We start from the raw sequence: 21,483 nt of genomic DNA, 5'->3' as shown, positions 1-21,483 counted from the left end.
CTTAAATAATCTGTACTAAGTCGTAAGTGTAAATTCGAAATATTTTGGTTCTATTTGTGGAATAATTTTAATGTGCTAATATAATATTTTAAGGTTATGTTTAATAAGATATTTTAGTTAGTTTATAATTTTTTTTTATTAATTGAAAAGTTTATTTAACCATTCTGTAAACAAGTTTTTAATGGTTTTTTAACATCTTTTAAAAGATTAGCTTTTCTAACTTTATATATATATATATATATATATATATATATATATATATATATATATATATATATATATTATTCTTAATATATTTATTAAATTTCTTGAGTATTCTTTTTAAATAAATTATAATTTTATTATTAAATTATGATTTTATTATTATTATGTCATTTTATATTTTTTAATTACTTTAACAATTATTTTTATTAAATACTTGTAATTTAATAAATTATTTTTTCAACTTTCTAGTTTAACTGGATATAGTCCAAATAATATTTACAAAATAATGATATATATATATATATATATATATATATAAAATCAAATTAAATTGCATTTAATTGAATTTAATCATTTTTTAAAAAAATTAATCAAATTTATTTTTATGTTCGAACTAAATTTCTTCTTTTTATCTAAAAAAGTTGATGCAAACTCAACTGTTTTTTTTTTTTATCAATCAAAGAAAACATCATATAAGATGGTACAAGGAGTACCGGCCCATATGCAAAGTTATGAAACAGAAAAAAAAAAAAAAAAACTGCCAACAGAAATAGCAAACTACTGAACGTAAGATCAAGAGCTGGAGAATATGAGCAAAATGCAAACTCAACTGTGAATGCTGAATAGTTTACTCGTAAACTAATGGCTTCTTTTAAGAAAAAGAGAATAAATGAAAAATAATGTTTTTTTAAATACTTTGATATATTTTTTTTGAAAAAAAAATAAGAAATTAACTTCAGTTTAAGATCCTAATATTTTTCATGATAAATATTATATAACTCTTTTAAATTAAAAAAATAAAAGATTGTTTTTTTTAAAAAAACTTAACTTCCAAACATATGCCAAGAACACTTGTAAAAGCCAATCATGAAATTTGGACGTGAAAGGTAACCAAAATGCTGACCCATTTGAACATCGGGAAATCGATCATGAAACCATTTGGCGTTAAGGTATTCTTTTCGTCTGTCGTACCCACCATTAGCTGGATGATATACGAATGCCATATTGGATGCCTTGAACTACAATGCAAAAGGGTCCATTGCTCGACAATCGTACAATCGGATTGGTATGCATTATTTGCTTCAAGTGTGCAACTCTCTTGTATCCTTGCTGTAGGAATATTTGTTTTCCCAAAAGAAAAAAAAGAAGGGCAAGGTACAGAGGTACAAACTAGTATTTCAGTTATGTTCGGTTCATGTGAAAAAGATCAGATTCGGGAAGAATTCCTAGCCTGGAATTGGACAGCATTGAAGTGTCTTCATAAACTTCGACACCCAAGTCAGCAAAAAGCTTAAGATGGAGTAATAAAATGAGTTAGTTAGTATTCATACCAATGACCAGTTTAGGCAGGAAAATCAGTTACACAATTGTTATCTATGTTAGAATATATGATACATATATTTTATATTTGTGCATATCTTTTATTTTGATTATGTAATTAATTTTATGTATATTCTGTCTATATTTTTAGCTAATTGGTTTCTTACTTTCTTACTTTTTAGGCTAATTAATACTCTTGTACATTATATATACTATCACGGTACTAAGGAGAAAGCGCCAATTCAAACTCTTTCAATCAAAGGTATGACATGACCCAGGTTGGGATCACGCATCCTACATGTGTTCGTTCCTAGTTTTCATGAGACGTTCTCACCTTGGCCAAGCTAGGGAGTTGTCTCGAAGGCTTTTGCCCAAGCTAAGTTATATGTCTTATCCAAGTTTACTAACTCTTAAGACTCAATGAATGGATCGATACAAAAACAAAATCAAACAACACACGTGTGTTCAAAGAAGTCAAACAAATTGGTATTAGAATTGAAACCTTTACCTGTGGCATTAAAAACTATAAAAAGAGAAGATAGAATTTTGTTTTATTTTCATCATTTTTCCAACAAAATGAGAAAGGCATTTAATGCAATAATTGATGCATTTCAATGTTCATTTTATGAAGGAGAAAGCTTTCCCAATGACTATTTTCTCAGGTCATTTATAAAATCCCTAGAGTTCAACAGGTTACAAATTTGAGCAAATTGAGATTTATTGTATCATTTAATTTCAATCATTTGCAAAACTTCTTTTTCTTTTTATGGAAATTTGCAAAACTTCTGAGTTGTGTAAATACTAATTAAGTGAGTAGACTATCATCATATATTGTAATTGTGCTTATACATACAATAGTGTAATCATTTAATTTCAATCATTTGCAAAACTTCTTTCTTTTTTTTATCGAAATTTGCAAAACTTCTAAGTTGTGTAAATACTGATTAAGTGAGTAGACTATCATCATATATTCATATATTGTAATTGTGCTTACACATACAATAGTGTAGGGTTTTTTTTTTTTAAGCATGCATGTTGTTTTAGCATAAAGTGACTTGTTAAAATAATACTCGAGTGTTGTCTCAACAGACAAGTGATAAAAATGAACACTTTTTGATGTAAGGAAAAGGGATTCTTATAAATATGTGTTTTAATGGTTGTCAAGGACGTAGTATAAGATGATAAAACAAATCATATTAAAATTGTGTGGTTTCTTAACCTTTTTCTTTAGTTCTTTTGCATCAATCACGAGAGTAAGTAGAACTTGTAAGAAAACGTTTTCAATCATTTAACTTAAAAAATTTATAAAAATTAATCATCATCAATCTTTGGATGATATATTAGTGTACTACCTATGATCCACAAAATACATGTGACATCTTACATGACATTCTGAGACACGTGTTAATCCTCAACGTCAACCCTGAAACAAGAGCACGGACACTTGACCCTTAACAATGAGACTCCCTAACTGGCAGGTTATCTCTAACATATTAATATTTGAATATATTTGAATCTCTTCATCTATTGGCAAGTAGTTAGTTATTTACAAAACCACACCTTATTTATAAGGTACAATTATTTTTTAGATTTCATTTCTAAGTTATAGTTTATCTCTAACATTATCTACAAGCTACTAGCTATTATTTATAAGCCAAAAATTATCTACAAAGGCTATAACAGTCATTGTAAACATTGACTCACAACTATGCTTCACTCCTATAAATATCAAGTTTCATCAAACTCTCAACACATCACATACACACTGGCGCATGAGCAAACATGCTTGTGCATACACTACTAAAAAACTTATTTTTTACAACGCACTTTCTAAATGTGACGTGGTGACAATACTCTAATTAGATGAAATTAAAACTATGACAGTTTTATGTAAAACCGTTGTAGTTTTAATTTTCTCTAATTACAAAATTGTCACCACTTCCCCTTTTAAATCCCTAGCGTGTGTGCCCTCTTCTCCATTCCTCTGCACCAATGCCACTTTTGCTTCCGCCGTCTCTCCCAACCGCGAGAACATCCTCAAATACGCCCTCGTCGACGCTTTCATCGGAGGCATTGCCTTTGCTGGTTACGCCTGTTACTATCAGTTTTGGTGCTTCATCCTGATCTTCATTTCATCTTCTAAAATTTTATTTTCATTGCATCCTTTGATTTTATATCAAATAATAAATTTATTTCTTTAAACTATATTTAATATAATTTTTTATATGTGGTAGAAATTGTAAGTTCACACCCTACAATTCATTTTGAAACTACACGATATCCAACCCATTCCCTTTTGGAAATATGTGTTTATGGCTAACTCAACTCAAGTTGCATGCTTTGACAGAATGCATGAAAAGCAATAGGTATATGTTGAAATTATATGAAATTGTAGGTATATGAAAAGTAATAGATATATGTTCAAATTATATGACAAAATGTATATGTTGTAAATTATTATTGTTATTAGTTCTATTATTATTATTTCAGAATATATGAAATTGAAATAAGATGTGGCTGGGAATAGAAATATGAGATTTATGGCAAGAAATGTATATGAAATTTTTAATTTTTTTAAAAAAAACACATTCTAAGACGGTTCTCTAAAAAATCGTCTTAGAATGTATACGGTTTTCTCAGAAAACTTTCTTAAAATCCTCTAATATATTTTAATTTTTTTTAAAAAAATACATTCTAACACGATTATTTAAAAAATTGTCTTAAAATCCTCAGACATATTTTAATTTTTTTTATAAAAAAACACATATTCTAAGACGGTTATCTAAAAAGATCGTCTTAAAAAATCTATCCTTCAAAGATGATTTTCAACTAAGAATCGTGTTAAAAAGATATTCCTTTAAGATGATTTTTAGCTAAAAATCATTTTAGAATAGTAGACTTTCTAAGACAGTTTTTATGAAACCGTCATAAAAAGTTTTTTATTTTTACGAAGTTGCCTACGACGATGGTTAATAACCATCGTAGAAAATGTCTTTTAATCGACGTAGAATAAGCTTTTCTAGTAGTGATATCTCTCTCTATTGCTCACCTCAGCCTACATTTAAGTATATACTTGTTTTATGTTCTAATTCATATATTTACTTAAGCATAGAGTCTTTTGTTTTGTAGGTCTTCATTTTGTCCTCTTAACAAATGGGTCTCTCTAAACCGTCGTGTGAAGTCTGGGAGTCCACTTTGGCCATGTTCACCTTGACGTGTTCTAATTCCAGATTTTGGTAATTAACTGACGTAGTATATATTATTCTAATTTAATTAGTGATTTCGAGTTTGAATTATGAATATGAAATTACATTAAATACTTAGAAAGAGAACTTTATCACCTATAATAATTTCATTTGATTCGAACATGTTGCCTCCAATCAAGAATATTTATCGTTAGTGGTAGATCCAAAAAAATTATTTAGTGGGACATGAAAATAGTTCATGATATTTTCTTAAAAATAATATTATAAGCTTTTTATGAAATACAAAATCTTATAACAAAAAATTCCAAAATGCCTAAATTTCTATGAATTACAATTATTTCTACACATATCAAAATATTCTCTTTTTTTATCTCTTAAAAAAAACAATTGTGTTATGGGGTAATACCTATTATTTTGTGTGGATAATTTTTTTATTAAATAAATTTTAAGTACTAAAAAAAATTACATGTGGGAACAAAATGCAAGTGCATCTGTCATTCTCTGTCGTCTAGACAAAAAAAGTGTTGCTTAGCCTTTGCGAAACTTACATATTGTTTGTGTTCAACTTGGATGAAAATTATTTTTGAAAAAAAATATCCTTTTTTTAATAAGATGTAAATTCATTAATAAAATTTGTCAATCAGAAATAAAGATCACTTGAATTTTATTTACATACAGAAATTTAAAGATTATGTTCTAAATTTTTTTAAGTTAAAAAAACATAATATGAAACTTCCCTTTTAAAGTAATTAATAATTATAAAAAATTATTGATCATGTTATAACCATTAAAATTTTATGCTTTATTTAAATAATTAACATCTATTTATAAATAACTTATTTTCTTACTATAAATATATTCTATATTAGATTTTATTAGTTTTTATATATAATTATATATTTTTATTAGTTTTTTTCCTCATAAATTTAACGTATTTTATATTTTAATTATTTTTTAATTTAATTTTACCCTTCAACTTAGGAATGGTTGATCAACAGTTGTTAAGTTTACATTATTTACTAGTTACTACCCTTCTCTTGGACGCCTCTTTGGGTTTGCTTGGATTAACTAGTTCTGTAATCTGTTCAACCTATCATGTAACACAATCCTATATTATAATTGTTATAATTATAATTATAATATAATCTTTTTTGATGCAGAATTATAATAGCTTCAGCCTTCATGTATGGTTGGGCAATGAAGTCAAAATATTCCTAACGTAACCCTTCCACCGTTGAACAACTTCAACAACTGACGTATGAAAGAGCATTCCTTTTCCCACCTTTTTTTTCTATGGTATTTTTTTTTTTTTTTGCTTTTTAGATGTATATTAATTCTTTTTTCTCGAGAAAAAATACATGTATGAAAAAAATGAAAATGGTCAAAGGTCAACATTATTGGTGGGCACAGAGGTGCTGTCGTTTTATTGCTGCCAGCGAAAGACCTTCCGCGTGGAAACAGAATCATACAAACTTTTATCCTATTCTCGAGGTTGTTGGCACAGTCAGCATAATCTTTAATGGCATTTTTTTTATATAAAAAACATGTATATTTATATTCTAAAGACATTAATTAATTAAATAACATAAAAGATTTTAAAAAATCAAAAAATTAATCATCAATCTAAATATAATTTTTAAAGTAAAATCATAAAAAGTCAACAATTTTAATTAATATCTCAATTTAAGATTTAATAGTAATTTGAAAAACTTTACATTGTGAATGTATTTAATTAAATTACTTTTTAATAATATAAAAATAGAAAATAAAAAATATATTAATATAGAAATTACTTATTAAGTGAATTTTTTGAAGTAGTGCGTCCTTCAATTTTGTAATTTGAAAAAAAAAAGAGAAATAGAGGTAAAAGCTCATAAAAAGTTAACTTTTTCTACAGTTTTTTTTTTAACTTTTCTTGATTAACTTTTTTTAAAAAAAAATTATTTTTCTTAAATTTTATTTTTCTACACTTCCTTTTTTAAGAAAAAGACAATTCTAAGATAAGTTAAGACAAAACACATTTGTTCAAGCTTTTAATTTAGTACCCAATAAAAATGAAAATATAAATAACTGCAATAAAAAGGTATATTTTATGTGTATAATTATAAATAAATAAATAAATCCTACTTTGGTTGTATAAAAGGTATAAAAGATAAATAAATAAGTTTTTAAAATAATCTTAAAACATAAACCAACTAACCCTAAATCTTCACAAAAGTTAAAAAGAAAAGGTATAAAACAACCACAATTAAAATCTACATAAAAATGACAAAAAAAAAAATTGGTCACTATGATTTTTCTAATTGATACTTTATTTTTAGAAAATGTTAGACAAATTTTATTTCCACTCCCTTTTATATTAATACACTTTCTTTTTTCTCTTAAAAAATAACCCCCCAAAAAAATTCTTCCACATCATTATTAATATGATAAATACTAACTATTATCCTTAGGATATTGGTTAAGGATAAGAAGAATTTTTTTTATTGGGATGTACAATTGTATTATTCATGACTTATTTTGTATTCTCATATAATTTTTATAATAAATATTTTCTTCTTTTAATTCTTAAATCCTATTAATATACTTCCTTTTTTTCTTAAAAAATATACCCTCGGTACACGCCCATTCATGTTGCATTTTGAAAAGAGAAATGTGCCACACATACACTTTTTTAAACACACTATTTTTTATTAGTTAATTTTTTTAAAAAAATATAATAAATTATAGGCTTCACATCTTATTTAATGATTCTTTCTCTTATAATTTAATAATATTAGTATAATATATGTTAAAAAGGATTGTCCTAGAAAATGTGATGATAACACTGTTCTTTTGGTAATTGCTCCCCTTCGCATTTCAGAATTGTCATCAACCTCATTATAAAAATTGGTGTAAAGATAATAAGAAATCTCTCTCAATTCAGTAGTATCCAAATATTTTGTTTCTCATGTGCTGTAATTTCGAATAAACAAAGCAACTCCATCATCACAACCCTTATACACCTATCTATATTGGGAAAATACCCAAGTCCCACATCGGCTGCCTCAATCCTTGGAGTGCAGCTTATATACCTGTTGGGCAACTTCACTTAATGCCAATTGGTTTTAAGATGAAATCTAACATGGTATCAGAGCAGACTCTGACCCTGGGACCTCGCATTCGCTTCCGCTGCGACGAGTACCCACCATTTGTAGTTCACGCACCAAGCCCAATAAGTGCTGGGCGTGAAGGGGGTGTATTGGGAAATACCCAAGTCCCACATCGGCTGCCTCAATCCTTGGAGTGCGGCTTATATTGTTTCCCAATGTATGCTCGGTCCACTCCTATAGTTAGTGATGTCAACTAGAAAGCACAAATTTGATTCACAACGACACCAATCTTTTTGAATTCTCGTCATGCAAACTAACATTAGCACCCTCCCTTTGGCTATCATATTTGAAGAACACTAATATTAATTTTGAATCAAACCACAAGCCTCCCACAGAAAGGGAAACTATGTTTACTTCATCACCGTCAACGCAACATAGTAATTGTGGTGGAGAAGTTTTGTTTTCATCAAAGAGAAACTTATGAAGATAGATGAAAGAAAATGTGTTTTTTGGAGTATTTTTGAAGAAAAAAAGAATGTATTAGCAACGAGGGAGAATGCAAACAACAATTTCTAATTTTTGTCTAGTCTTATAAGAAAATCATTCTCTTAGACTTTCATTTGTGTACGTTTTAGATTAAACTCCAGAGGCACAACTAAATAAATTGGATAACCTCGACTAGAAACATTGATAGCCCAAGAATTCTTAGACTGAAGTTCACTACGAGTGACTTAGCTACAAGGCAAATTAGAAGAAGTACCATAGAGTAATGGAGCATACCTTGACCTAAAATAACTAATAATGTTTTACTCTTCAACAAGAAAGACTCCCGCATAGGACCTTGACCCCACACCATCCATCTCATGGTTTTGCTATAAATATGACCATTGTCAACAATGTTGGATATGTATTTTTTTATCTTTACCATTACTTTACCAAAATTATTGTTGACTTGAGTGTTAAAATACCTTTACATTTGCCCTAACTCCTCTCTATCAATATTCAATTGTGACTAAAGAATGAACCACCACGAAAGCATCTCAAACCATTTAAAGTCAACATCGAATACTTAATACCAATTCAATTTGTTCTGTTTGTGAAGTGTGATTTTAAAAAATTAGAAATTTTTAATTTTTTAAAAATAAAATAAAAACAATAGTATTTAAAAGGACTGAAAAAAATAAAAAGTAATACTCAATAAACAAAACTACTAAAAAATGACAAACAAGTTACAGGAAATATGAAAAAGATCGAAACTACAAAACCCAAATCGTAACTTTTAAAAAACAAGAGGCTTAAAACATGGTAATATTGTTAGAGAACAAAAATAATTTAATGTAAAAAATATTACTTTTGTCTTATTCTAATTATTGTGTAAGAAAAAAAATTATCTCAAAATAATTATTATTTTAATTTTTTAATATAATATTAATTAATTTTTTTAACTCGTATCCTTTATAATATTAATGATGACAACAAAATATATAAATGAATTAATCGTAAATCGTAATATAAATTTAATTTTGTAAAATTATTTTTTTTAATGTGTAAAATAAATTACTTATTTTATGAGACTAAAGGAGTAGTTTGTTAAGTAATTCATCCATCAGTTTGATTATTAGTCTATAATGTACTCAAAAGATTAAATCTTATAAAAATATCTCAATTCCATTGGAGATCTAAAATCCTAATTACTAAACTAAAACAAGATAACTAATTGAAGAAGAAGTAATCCGTCAACTAAAATTAAAATAATATATTGATCGAATTCTAAAGGACCACACGAGCATGAGCTAAGTCGAGTCAAAAGTTCATACCAGCTCAAGCTCTAAATTCTAATGATCAAGGTGAAGATTGTTTTAGAAGGATAATAGTTAATTTTCTTCGATACTTACAGGGTGATTTATTATGAGAAAGACATAATGAGTTGAAATAGAAGTTTCTTTTCGTATTTAGCTCGTAGCAGATAACGTTCCTTACTTGTACAGCTGTACTAGAAACATATAAAAGAAAATAATAAATAGTAAATATGACCCTGCCAAAAGTACGAAACATCGTAAATATTTTGTCGCCATCGAAAGCTCTAATTATTTATTTTTGCCTTTCGTTTAAATTAAAATCAAAACAAATACCCCAATGTCAAAGACCATCGCAATTATTCAAGCAATGAGAGGTTGGTGGTGAATTTGACTACCTCTATATCAATTTGAAAATAATCCAATAATAAAAAATTATAACTTATAACGCCGAAATCAATGTCTTTTGCATTTTCTAATTAAGAAAATAAGAAAAACATACTGGCCGGTACCGATTATATAAAATGCGTGCATAAAATAAATTATACAATTATTGAATATGTATATAATATGAATTATTCAATTACAATAGAACAAGATACTATTTTAAAAAAAAACATTTTCATACGTCAATTATCATTTACACTTCTTACCAATAAAATGATAAAATTAGACTATAGTATAAAAAAAAATCTTGATAAGACTTACTGTCGGTCCCATTTAATTTAGAATTTAGTAAAACTAATTTTCATAGAAACTAAAAATTATTTTTCAAAAGAAATATTAAATTAATCAATTTATAATGAAAAAAATATTTCTTTACAAATTAATTGAAAATTATTTCTATATAAATAACACAATATACACATTTTTTTTAATTAAATTAATTATCATAGAAAAAAATTCAAAATAATAATTCCAAAATATATTTATTTCTCATTTAACATTTTTTATAAAATAATAAGAAAACTTGTAAGAAATTATATCATTACTCAGCGTGAAATTTTCTACTTTATGAAAAGTCAATTCAACAATTTAGAATTAATTTTCAAAACAATTCCTATTTTGGAACCAAACATTACTGATATAAAACAAACTAATTTTATTATAGTCTATAGTCGTGTAATAAAATTATAAAAGTGCGTAAATGATATTTCACTTGAAAAAAACAAGTAAATATGTGTGTAGGAGAAAATATGAATACTGTTATTTAATAGTATAATTTAAAAATATTTTCTAACACGCCAAAACTTATTAGAAACTAAAAAAATAATGAATGCAGCTTATAAAATAAGAAGTACGTCACAAAATTATTTATGATGTCCAATAAATTTTAGTTAACAATAAAAAATACATATAAAAGAATGTGTTAAAACAGTACTACAATAATATTTCTCGCTCCATAAAGATATTCGGCGAAATATATTTAATGTCTTATATAAAAGTATATAAAAAATAAAAAACCAATAAATTATTATTTTGAGTGATATTAAATTTACTGATTTAAAGTACAATTTAAAATTTAAGTCTTATATATAAAAAATATGATATAAATGAGAAAATCCATTAAAGATAATTTAGATAAATTTTATCATAAAAATGAATTATCAAAAAAATTAAAAAATATTTTATATCAATAACATATAATAATAATAATAATAAAAGAAGCTCATGTCGCATGTATTAACGCTATTACTTTAAGGAATAGCACCGAACAGCTACATTGAACTTTAGGATATTCCTTTTAGAAAAATTTAGGATACAAATTTGAGGTGCAAGGAATGATAACTCTATTGGTATATTTTTAATTGCCGATTTATTATTACTTAATTCCCAAGGGGCCATTTTTATTTTTGTTTTCTCAACCAAACTATTCTCTCTCACACTTTTCCTCTCTCTCTTCTTCGTTCCGCCGGAGAAATCAGAACCCACCGGCGGCATCACACGACGAGCCACTTCACAGTAAACCCTAAACACTTAACAGAGAAAGAGAGACTCACGTTGATACTCTAGAAAGTTCACTATGGGAAACTGCAACGCCTGTGCGAAAGCTGATGTCGTAGAAGACAGCACCAACAACAGGAACAAGAAGTCTAATGAAACGAACCGCGGTGGTAGGAAGAAAGAGCAGAACCAGAAAAAACCGAACCCGTTCTCAGACGAACCGGCCCGGTCGGCGGCTCCGATCCGGGTCTTGAAGGACGTGATTCCAATGAGCCACCGGACGCGCATAAGCGACAAGTACATACTGGGCCGGGAACTGGGCCGGGGCGAGTTCGGCATCACCTACCTCTGCACGGACCGCGAGACCAAGGAGGCCCTGGCCTGCAAGTCGATTTCCAAGCGGAAGCTCCGAACCGCCGTGGACATCGAAGACGTGCGCCGCGAGGTCGCCATCATGTCCACGCTGCCGGAGCACCCCAACATAGTGAAGCTGAAGGCAACCTACGAGGACAACGAGAACGTCCACCTCGTCATGGAGCTCTGCGAGGGAGGCGAGCTCTTCGACCGGATTGTCGCCCGCGGTCACTACAGCGAGCGCGCCGCCGCTTCCGTGGCACGCACCATCGCCGAGGTTGTCAGGATGTGCCACAGCAATGGGGTCATGCACAGGGACCTCAAGCCCGAGAATTTCCTCTTCGCTAACAAGAAAGAGAATTCCGCTCTCAAGGCCATCGATTTCGGCCTCTCCGTCTTCTTCAAGCCAGGTAAGACAAGACAAGACATTTATGGAGATATGTGAGATTGGTTGGATGGTTAAGAAAGAAAGAAAAGAGGAAAAGGTTGTGGAGGTTCGATTGCTCCTGCTAACAAAAACTAATCATTAACCTAATATAAAAAGACAAGACAATTCTGTTAGAGAAGGATCAAATAAAAAAGACAAGACAATTCTGTCAGAGGCGGATAATGTTTAATTTGTTTTAATTTTATTTTTAAAAATTTTGTTGTGGGTTTCTTTTTTTAGGGGAGAGGTTTGTGGAGATTGTTGGGAGTCCTTACTATATGGCGCCAGAGGTTTTGAAGCGGAATTACGGGCCGGAGGTTGATGTGTGGAGTGCTGGGGTGATTCTTTATATTTTGTTGTGTGGTGTTCCTCCGTTTTGGGCAGGTAAGGTTTTGTGTTTCTTTTGTTGTTCTGGATGAGTTTGGTTGTGTTTAGATTTGATTTGAAGTTGAGGTTTTGGTGTGGTTTTTGGATGTTGCAGAGACCGAGCAAGGTGTGGCTTTGGCGATCTTAAGAGGTGTGATTGACTTCAAGAGGGAACCTTGGCCACAGATATCGGAGAGTGCCAAGAGCCTTGTGCGGCGAATGTTGGAGCCGGATCCTAAAAAGCGCTTGACAGCGGAACAGGTGCTTGGTAAGTCATTCACTCTACTGTGTGGTCTTGTGGTAACAAAAACTGCCAATACTAATAACTAACATCTGTCGGAAAAAAACTGTGTGGCCGTGTGGTGTAGTGTACTACTGTTTACTCACTAGGTAGCAAGATGTTGGATTTTGTAACAAGGGAAATTTTGTTGTTATAGCTTCTTTTTTTTTTCCTTCTGTAGAATTGTTCCACTATATGTTAATCTTTGTGTTGATTTTGGTTTCATTGGAATTGGCTTTAATGCAGAAGTATGATAACTGAGTTTGTTTCAAATTTCAGTATGTTTTGTAGGCTCTCAATAAATGATCTGACAGGTATCCCTATCATTTTTGGTACATCAGTACCGGATCTGTAAGGGATGCCACATAAACATTAGTTTTCTTCTTTGTGCCAGATTCTTGCATCGTGAGTGTAATAGGACTTTAAATGTGTGGACGAAATTTGTCAGCAGAAAGCCCCTTAAAACGAAGGGGGATATAAGAAAAAAGTTAAATTCCTTAAAATCTTAGTTATGCATAGCTCTGTTCCAGAATAGGTAGCTATAATGTTTGAGGAAATTTTTCTTTGTGGTGGGATTAGTGGGTGAAGTGTAGGATTAATTGTTTGGTGCAATACAATTAGGGGTTGCTTGGTTGAGTAGGTGGAAACTGGGAAGGTGGGGAATTTGGAATGAAAACCACTTCTCACTTTCTTGATATGACTAAAATACGAGAAGGTGGAAAATAAAATATTCATTTTTCAAGGTCATAGCACTAACTTTAGTTGAAAATTATGTTCAGTCAGTCATATATTTTCCACATACCAACTTTCCACTAACTCAACCAAGCATACTGTTCATCTATGGTTTATATATAAGATACTCCTATTTGTTGCTTCTCCTGGGTTAGTTAGCAAGCTATAACTTCACCCAAGATAGATTTCAACTATTGTTTGTAAGCTAAGTTGGGTTCATTTTGTATTTGTTTTGGGTTTAAAATGTAACAATCTTCATGCATTCTGTCTTACTAAGGCAGATAGGGGAGGGGGAGGGGAGGGAATACATTTTTTACTCTTTTGAAGTTGAATAGTGGCATCTATTATTATTATTGTTATTATTCTTATTCTTATTGTTTTATAAAAACAGTGGTATTTATGGTCTATGTTGTGTTTAGAAGATGTTGTTTTGACAAGTAGATAGATTGTCTTATGGGCTTCAAAATCAGAATATCGCAACAGTTTGAAATTGCTGTGCTTAATATCATGTTTCTTTGTTTTAAAAGGAATATTCTCATTCTCACTCAGATCCTTTGCCCATTTTCCCCTTCTCCTCAAAAAGGAAAATAAATTGTTAAACATTTGAATCCCTATGACATGGGTTGGGAGACAGGACTTTATGTTAGGTCTATCTTATGAAGAAAGTCATGTGAATATTTACCATCTTTAATTATGTTTACAGAACATCCCTGGCTGCAAAATGCAAAGAAAGCTCCAAATGTTCCATTAGGAGATATTGTGAGGTCAAGGCTTAAGCAGTTTTCTGTGATGAATAGATTCAAAAAGAAAGCTCTGCGGGTTAGCATCTATTGTGGTTTATGCTGGATTGCTGACTCAAATCTTTGTGTGATTAAAGTATTAAGTTGAAAAGTTAGTGATTTAGGTTTCTTTGAATGGATGATACAGGTAATTGCAGAACATTTATCTGTTGAAGAGGTAGAAATAATCAAAGACATGTTTACATTGATGGATACTGACAAAGATGGCAGAGTAACATTTGAGGAACTGAAGGCTGGGTTGAGGAAGGTTGGTTCACAATTGGCTGAGCCGGAGATTAAGATGCTGATGGAAGTGGTAAATTTCTATAATTGTATATCATTTATAATTGATAATGTAATTACTTCGAATAATATCAGTTCTTTGATCATCACTATGTTTATGACTTAAGTCAATCTGATGGAGCTCTTGGAAGCATTTTTCTGCTGTAATGAGGATTTTTCTCTCTCTCGTGAATACACCATTACATATGAATGTGGCATGCGCATGACAAATGTATCTTGTCTTGCCATTTTGGATGTTGTGTTGAGATCATATAATATTAGATGCCACATTTAACCCAATTGTGTGCTGTATATTATATCTAAATTTACTTATAGGGACCTTTGGTTTATGGTAATATTTGGTTATTATTAATTAGTATTTAAAAAAATGATGCTAAAGGTTATATCGATTATGAATATCACCTTTTGTTGTGGTAATATTTGCCTACTTGGTATATCACATTTTTTGTCTCTCTTGTGGAGATTGTTGTTTTAGGCATTGCTAGAGGAAAGTGGCACCAGTTTATTAAAAACACTTCCTATTTTTGTATAAAGTTAGTGGAACACTCTTACTCTTATTTGAAGTGAGATTCATATATCTAAAAGGCAAATAAATTGAATTGCTATGCATACCCTGATCTTGGACTTGTTAAGTGTATTTTTAACACAAATTTATGATTCAAGAATGGTTTCCTTTGTTTTGAATTACATAGGCTGATGTTGATGGGAATGGAGTACTTGACTATGGAGAGTTTGTAGCTGTTACAATTCACTTGCAAAAAATGGAGAATGATGAGCATTTCCACAAAGCATTCAAGTTTTTTGACAAAGATGGGAGTGGGTATATTGAGTTAGGTGAGCTAGAGGAAGCATTAGCAGATGAGTCAGGAGAAACTGATGCTGATGTATTGAATGACATCATGCGGGAAGTTGACACTGACAAGGTTTGAATTTTATGCTAATTACTTGTTGTTTACTTGTTTCTAGTTTTCCATTATGAAGATTCTTAGTATATTTGTGCAAAGTTTGAAATTTCAGTGAAAATTACAATTATTTGCTGCCTCTCATGTTACTTGCCTTTACCATCTTATGTGCACGTCCTGCTTGCTTCTTTACGTGTTGTTCCAACGTTTTTCTGTTTTCACTTCACAGGATGGTTGCATCAGTTATGAGGAGTTTGTGGCAATGATGAAAACTGGAACTGACTGGAGAAAAGCATCCAGGCAATATTCAAGGGAGAGATTCAAGAGTTTGAGCCTAAATTTGATGAAAGATGGCTCGCTTCAGCTTCATGATGAAATTACTGGTCAAGCTGTGGTGGTTTGAGTGTAAAGTAATTTCTTTCTGTAACCTCATGCCATGCTCACTCAGTTACTCATTTTTCTTGCACCGCCTATTGTGCGTGAAATGAAATATATCATTTGCGGAATCTCTCCACGGAGCAAGTTTTGGGCAGGTTTGAGTTTTAGTGTTTGAAGCATTCAAATGATCTTGAGTTGGAGTTGGAGTTGGTTATCTTAGTGGCTTGGATGTTAGATGCCTGAAGCCTGCGTTGGAGGATTGCAATTGCATACTAAAGAGGGTTCATTGTTCATAGCTTAACACCAAAAAGTGTGGGGCACATGCTACAGCTACATACCCGAAAAAAATTACATATTCTTTGTATATGTGTTATATTTGTGTTTGATAATTCCATTGGTAAATGTGATTTTTCTAACTCGTGTGCAGAAAACCAGTTATAGGATTTGTCTCATTGGCGACATGAACTTCTGAGAAAGTTTATAGAAAGTCTAGGCATCTGCTAGTTGAAGCTATTTAATTTGTCTGAAAATGTAGCTATCTTAAGCCCTCATTTTTTCATTTCCCCCACTTGTTTATAAATTATCCTTTGCCCCTATTATGAACTTTATGGTTAATTTGCATGAGGTAGAAACAATCTGAAACAGCTCTAAATGGTAAATACATTGGTTTGTTGTGTTCAACATATGCTAAATTACAAATCAAACTTGTGTGAAGTGCTCTCAATCTCTCACTATAGTCATTTGGAAGTAAAGATACGTAAATTCATTATCAGTGTTACGATTACCAAAATTCCATCCTTATGTTTAGTTCATTTAAACGTTTGACTTCAAATGACATGTTATCTGAAGAAATTGTGATAGTCCTCATGTCTCTCCTATATGATAATGGTAATGTTTACATCTCGATAGTTTGAGAAATAGGATTTACCCAAAATAACATGAAGATTGAATAAATGGTCCAAGCCTAACTCATTTTAACATGTATCAAATGGACCCTAATCAATAGTTATAATTTCTTAATAACTTAATCAAAATTAATGAAAACCTTTGGATGATCGATCCAGATTCCAGAGTTTATATTTTTTTTAACTTTTTCTCATATCTTACCAAATAAGTTGGTCAAGAAGAAAGATAATGAATAATAAATTAATAATGATTGCTATTATTCATGACAGGATCTCATGCCAAATAAGTGTGTCGTTCGTTTTCTTTTTCTTTTTTCTTTTGACAAACTTCTAGGAGCCAAACATAATTTTTTGGTGAATGGAGCTAAAAAAAACTTTCCTACATGGTTCTTATACACATTGTATGCTTTTTTTCTTTAAATTCGCCCCAACATATATCTTCTTAAATACTTCCTTCATACGACATTTTTTTCCCACTTTCATATCACATCTTAAACTCTAATAAATTAGGGTAATATTTGTATATCTTACTCTCTTACAATTTACTCTCATTGTATTTTTCTTTTTTTATCTTTATTTCTTTCATCACATCATATGTTATATATATCATTTTCTCTTCATATCTCATCTCCCTCCACTTCGAATCCACTCCAAAATGGAGCGTACACTTATAATTTTCAATAAATTAAGTGTCTACCAAAATAATTAATCAAGGAATTGAATGACAATATCAATACTAATTAAAAAAAGATTTTAATAGTTATACCTGATAATATAAAAGATTTTATATAAATTAACGTGACTTTTAAAATAATTATTATAATAATTATTAAATTTATCGTGATAATCTTATTGGACGGTAGTGAAAAAAACTTAACACCATCACCAGTTTAGTACATATTTTTCTCATTAAAAAATAATGACATAAAAGATTCCAATATAGCACATTAAAATTAATTAAAACACTAGAAAATTGTCCCACAAAATCTAATTCCGCATTAAAACTGAGTTCCTTAGTTGATTTTTTTTATTATTACTAGGGGAAGACCGTAACTCTAAATTTTTTAAATAATAAAAAAATAGAAGTTAAATAAAGTTAATAAAAAAATAACCGAATATAAGGGGGGTGTATTGGATTGGGATTTTGAGAGAATATTTTGACAAAAACAATCTTGAAGATTTTAAAAGATTATGTGGAATTGTATTGATTTTGTGGGATTTTAAAAGATTTTTTTTAAAAGACTTTTTACAATCAGGATTCTTAACCCAAGATTTTAATGGATTTCTAACACAGATTTTTAAGATTTCAAAGTACTTTATGGATTTTTAAGATTTTGAAAGATTAATACATTTTAAACAAAAAAATAACGGAAGTTACAAAAGTGAATGAAAAAGATGATAAATAAATTATAATGTTTGAATAAAGAAAATAAAAACGATAGAAATTTTAAACCTTTTAATAATAAAGTCATTATTGCCTAAAAAAATAATAACAAAGTGATTCTCACTTCATGTTCGCCTAATTATTAGCATTTCTCCACATATCTGAACCTATATTAGTCCTCCATATATTAGCATCTTCTCGTTCCTGCTCTTGTGTTTGAACAATGGGTTCATGATCATTGTCTTCGTAATTTGGTAACACTGAAGATGAAGATGAAGACTCGTCAGTAGGTTCCACTGGAAATTCATCAGAACGACATTCTTTGCGAAGAAAATTATGAAGTGCTGCACATGCCAACACAAGCTCTGCTTGTGTTTTAAATAGAAATGGAGGTGCTGACTTAAAAATTGTGAACCGCGATTTAAAAATACCAAATATCCTCTCAATCACATTCCTTAAGGATGCATGCCGAAGATTAAATAATTCCTTTTCATTTTCAGGGTCATTACTGTGACCTGCAAAATCTTGTAGATGATATCGTACACCTCGATATGGGGCTAAAAATTTGCGTCGATTAGGAAATCCACAATCCACCAGATAATACTTACCTTGGGGCACTTTAAGTCCATTCTTCCTTGCCAAAGCATCACTTAACACCTTGGAATCATGTGCTGAACCCTCCCACCCGCTAAGAACGTACATGAATTCCAAATCAAAGTTACAAGCAGCTAATACATTTTGTGATATATTTCCATGACGATCACGATAACTGCTTACATCTCGTCCTTTTACTGATGCGGGAATATGTGTACCATCAATAGCTCCAATGCAATCCTAAAGTGTGTGTATCAATAATCATAAATATTATTATAATAATCACAATTATAATTATAATTTTGTTATAATTAGATAATGATCACATACCTTAAAATAAGGATAAAACCTTGTGCTTTCCCTTATTTTTGCAGGCACAGTTGAGCCTGGTCTAACCATTAAATCAGGTGCTAATGAGTTCAGAGCTTTCAAAATCTTGTGAAAATTTTCACTTGTAGCAAATTGTGATCGGCCAAATGTATTGCGGATTACACAATATCGAGTGTTCTGGCCGACAATCTGTAGGAATGATGCAAGCATTTCTTCAACACAAATAAATCTTGTATCCTCCAAAGGTGTTTTTTCTCTTATAATCGTGCACAACTTTTGAAATACATCAGGATACATCCTATATACTTGTCGAAAGATTGCAGGATCATCGTTTAATGCTTTGTGTATATAGTCATATCCCCGACTAGTAATTTGTCGTCGAGTTAATGGACGTTCAATATGTTCACCACGCATCATATTCAAAAACTGATTTAATATATCTATTAAAGCATAAATTGTCATCACATATGTGTATGTGGCTTCATAAAATTCTTCATTTGTTTCCTCGTCATCTATATCTTCATCATTTGTATCTTCATTATATATATCTCCATCCATTTCTTCGTTCTTTATGTCATGGTCATGGTTATAAGTCAATATCAAAGTTAATATCAAAGTTAATACAAATTCATATATAAAATAAATATAACTAAAGTTTAACCACAACAATTTCACAAAATATATAACCTAAATACTTCAACCATAATAGTTCGACCAAAAAACAAACCAAATATTTCAACCAAAATACAACCATAATAGTTCAACCAAAAAACAAACCAAATACTTCAACCAAAATAGAGACCCAAAAGATATAGTTCAACAAACTCACGATGTTTAAAATAATATGTTAATAATAGATGATCAAAATATTAATTATTCCCTAACTTAAAGTTTATCCAAGATGAGCGTTCTTCCTGTGACATCTTCAAGAAAAAATCCTTTTTTTGCTTTAGTATTTAACAATTCAGCTGTCTTGAAACGCGTTATGTCATCCAAATTTGGAATTTCTTTTATAACATCCCAAATAATACCCTCGAGCTCTCTATCTCTATCTTTTTCTCTTTTCTCCATCATGTTGGATATTTTTTCAAAATTCACAGCAATAGTCCCAATGCCAACAGAAAGATTTTCCAGAACATTGCCTTGATTGTTGATCCCAACAGCGCTTGAACTCCCTCCATACTCGGATCTCCTTCGCTTGTGACAGTTTTGTTTTTCTATGGGAACCTCTGAATCTAAAGGGGGGTGGGATGGTGGACTTGGTTGGTTTGGTGATGGAGGCTGATATGCTGGTTCATAGTTATTTGGTGTTATGAATGTATCACTATTAGGATCATATGAAAATTCTTCTATCCCAACAGTTCTATTTTCTGGCTCAAAAGTTGTTGCATCAGTATCATCTGGATCGACTGATATAGAATTATTCCCGCTAGAAACTCCACCCCCAACAACGATCTTCAAATACTCATAATCAACCATACTTTTTCCTCGAAGTTTGCTGTGACTTGGGTGAGACTAAAAAAAAAATCATTGTTAATATACTACAAATATTATAATTTACTAAATTTATAACTATTAATATATTTAAAAGATTATGAACTTAGCTCACCTTTAAGTAATCTTTCCATACATCCTCATGAGCAGTGAAAGTTTTTCCAATTGGGTCCCATCCAAAGCCAGAGTTGTTGCGCATAAGGGTTGACATCATGTTATACTGGTTTCGAAACCACTTCATCCGACTCAAATAATGACTATAAGTTTTAGGGAATTTAGTTTTTCCATTGAGTTGAGGAAGTATTATTCGTTCTACATTTTGTTTGCTAAGTGACCCATTGGCATCACGCAATCCCCTATTCATAGCATCCACCAAGAGGTGCAACAACTCATTGGTATCCTCCATAGTCCAAGATACATAATTATCTTTGTCTCTACTCTTTCCTTTGTTATTTTCTTGTGAATCCCCCATTTGATCGCTAATATATATATAAGAAACTAGTTATTTGACAAAAATAGTTATTGTTTCCTAATTGTCAAAAGTATAGTGACTATATCCCGAATAATATACAATTCAATAGAAAAACCAATAAAAAACTACCTAATAATAAAATAAGGGTCATGCTAACATGCGCACTTAGGGCACATGTTAAGGATACTTCCAATAGTAACTATGTCTTAAAAACAACAATT

The 21,483-nt window shown here is 30.5% G+C and overlaps 3 protein-coding genes across 3 annotated transcripts; 1 reads left to right on the top strand and 2 right to left on the bottom strand.

Annotated features, from left to right (window-relative positions):
• Positions 1-11,355: 11,355 nt before the first annotated feature.
• Positions 11,356-16,764, top strand: LOC100809838 (calcium-dependent protein kinase 10). Its single transcript, XM_003522299.5, has 7 exons — positions 11,356-12,326; positions 12,584-12,727; positions 12,825-12,977; positions 14,425-14,540; positions 14,649-14,816; positions 15,496-15,726; positions 15,935-16,764. Exons 1-7 carry the CDS (start codon positions 11,642-11,644, stop codon positions 16,106-16,108), a joined length of 1,671 nt encoding a protein of 556 aa, XP_003522347.1. The 5' UTR covers positions 11,356-11,641; the 3' UTR covers positions 16,109-16,764.
• A 1,706-nt stretch (positions 16,765-18,470) lies between these two features.
• On the bottom strand, positions 18,471-19,562 carry LOC102661929 (protein ALP1-like). Its single transcript, XM_006578525.3, has 2 exons — positions 19,297-19,562; positions 18,471-19,206 (listed from the first exon to the last, which is right to left on the bottom strand). Exons 1-2 carry the CDS (start codon positions 19,504-19,506, stop codon positions 18,508-18,510), a joined length of 909 nt encoding a protein of 302 aa, XP_006578588.2. The 5' UTR covers positions 19,507-19,562; the 3' UTR covers positions 18,471-18,507.
• Positions 19,563-19,727: 165 nt separating this feature from the next.
• On the bottom strand, positions 19,728-21,196 carry LOC100809302 (uncharacterized protein At2g29880). The gene is made up of 3 exons (XM_014775199.1): positions 20,906-21,196; positions 20,395-20,811; positions 19,728-19,736 (listed from the first exon to the last, which is right to left on the bottom strand). The coding sequence occupies exons 1-3, from the start codon at positions 21,194-21,196 to the stop codon at positions 19,728-19,730; spliced, it is 717 nt and encodes a 238-aa protein (XP_014630685.1).
• Positions 21,197-21,483: the final 287 nt, after the last annotated feature.

This window comes from Glycine max, chromosome 4 (genome assembly GCF_000004515.6).
Source record: "Glycine max cultivar Williams 82 chromosome 4, Glycine_max_v4.0, whole genome shotgun sequence".
Classification (NCBI taxonomy): Eukaryota; Viridiplantae; Streptophyta; class Magnoliopsida; order Fabales; family Fabaceae; genus Glycine; species Glycine max.
Note: the sequence above shows the minus strand (reverse complement) of the source record. Positions and strands in the feature narration are given on the sequence as shown.

Bases quoted from the DNA above. Each gene is read 5' to 3' on its own strand.
- LOC100809838 (XM_003522299.5), top strand. From the start codon at position 11,642: ATGGGAAACTGCAACGCCTGTGCGAAAGCTGATGTCGTAGAAGACAGC. The intron at 14,817-15,495 runs GTAAATTTCTAT...TGAATTACATAG, and splicing joins TTAAGATGCTGATGGAAGTG to GCTGATGTTGATGGGAATGG. The intron at 15,727-15,934 runs GTTTGAATTTTA...TTCACTTCACAG, and splicing joins GGGAAGTTGACACTGACAAG to GATGGTTGCATCAGTTATGA.
- LOC102661929 (XM_006578525.3), bottom strand. From the start codon at position 19,506: ATGCTTGCATCATTCCTACAGATTGTCGGCCAGAACACTCGATATTGT. The intron at 19,207-19,296 runs GTATGTGATCAT...CACACACTTTAG, and splicing joins GGTTTTATCCTTATTTTAAG to GATTGCATTGGAGCTATTGA.
- LOC100809302 (XM_014775199.1), bottom strand. From the start codon at position 21,196: ATGGAGGATACCAATGAGTTGTTGCACCTCTTGGTGGATGCTATGAAT. The intron at 20,812-20,905 runs GTGAGCTAAGTT...TTTTTTTTTTAG, and splicing joins TATGGAAAGATTACTTAAAG to TCTCACCCAAGTCACAGCAA.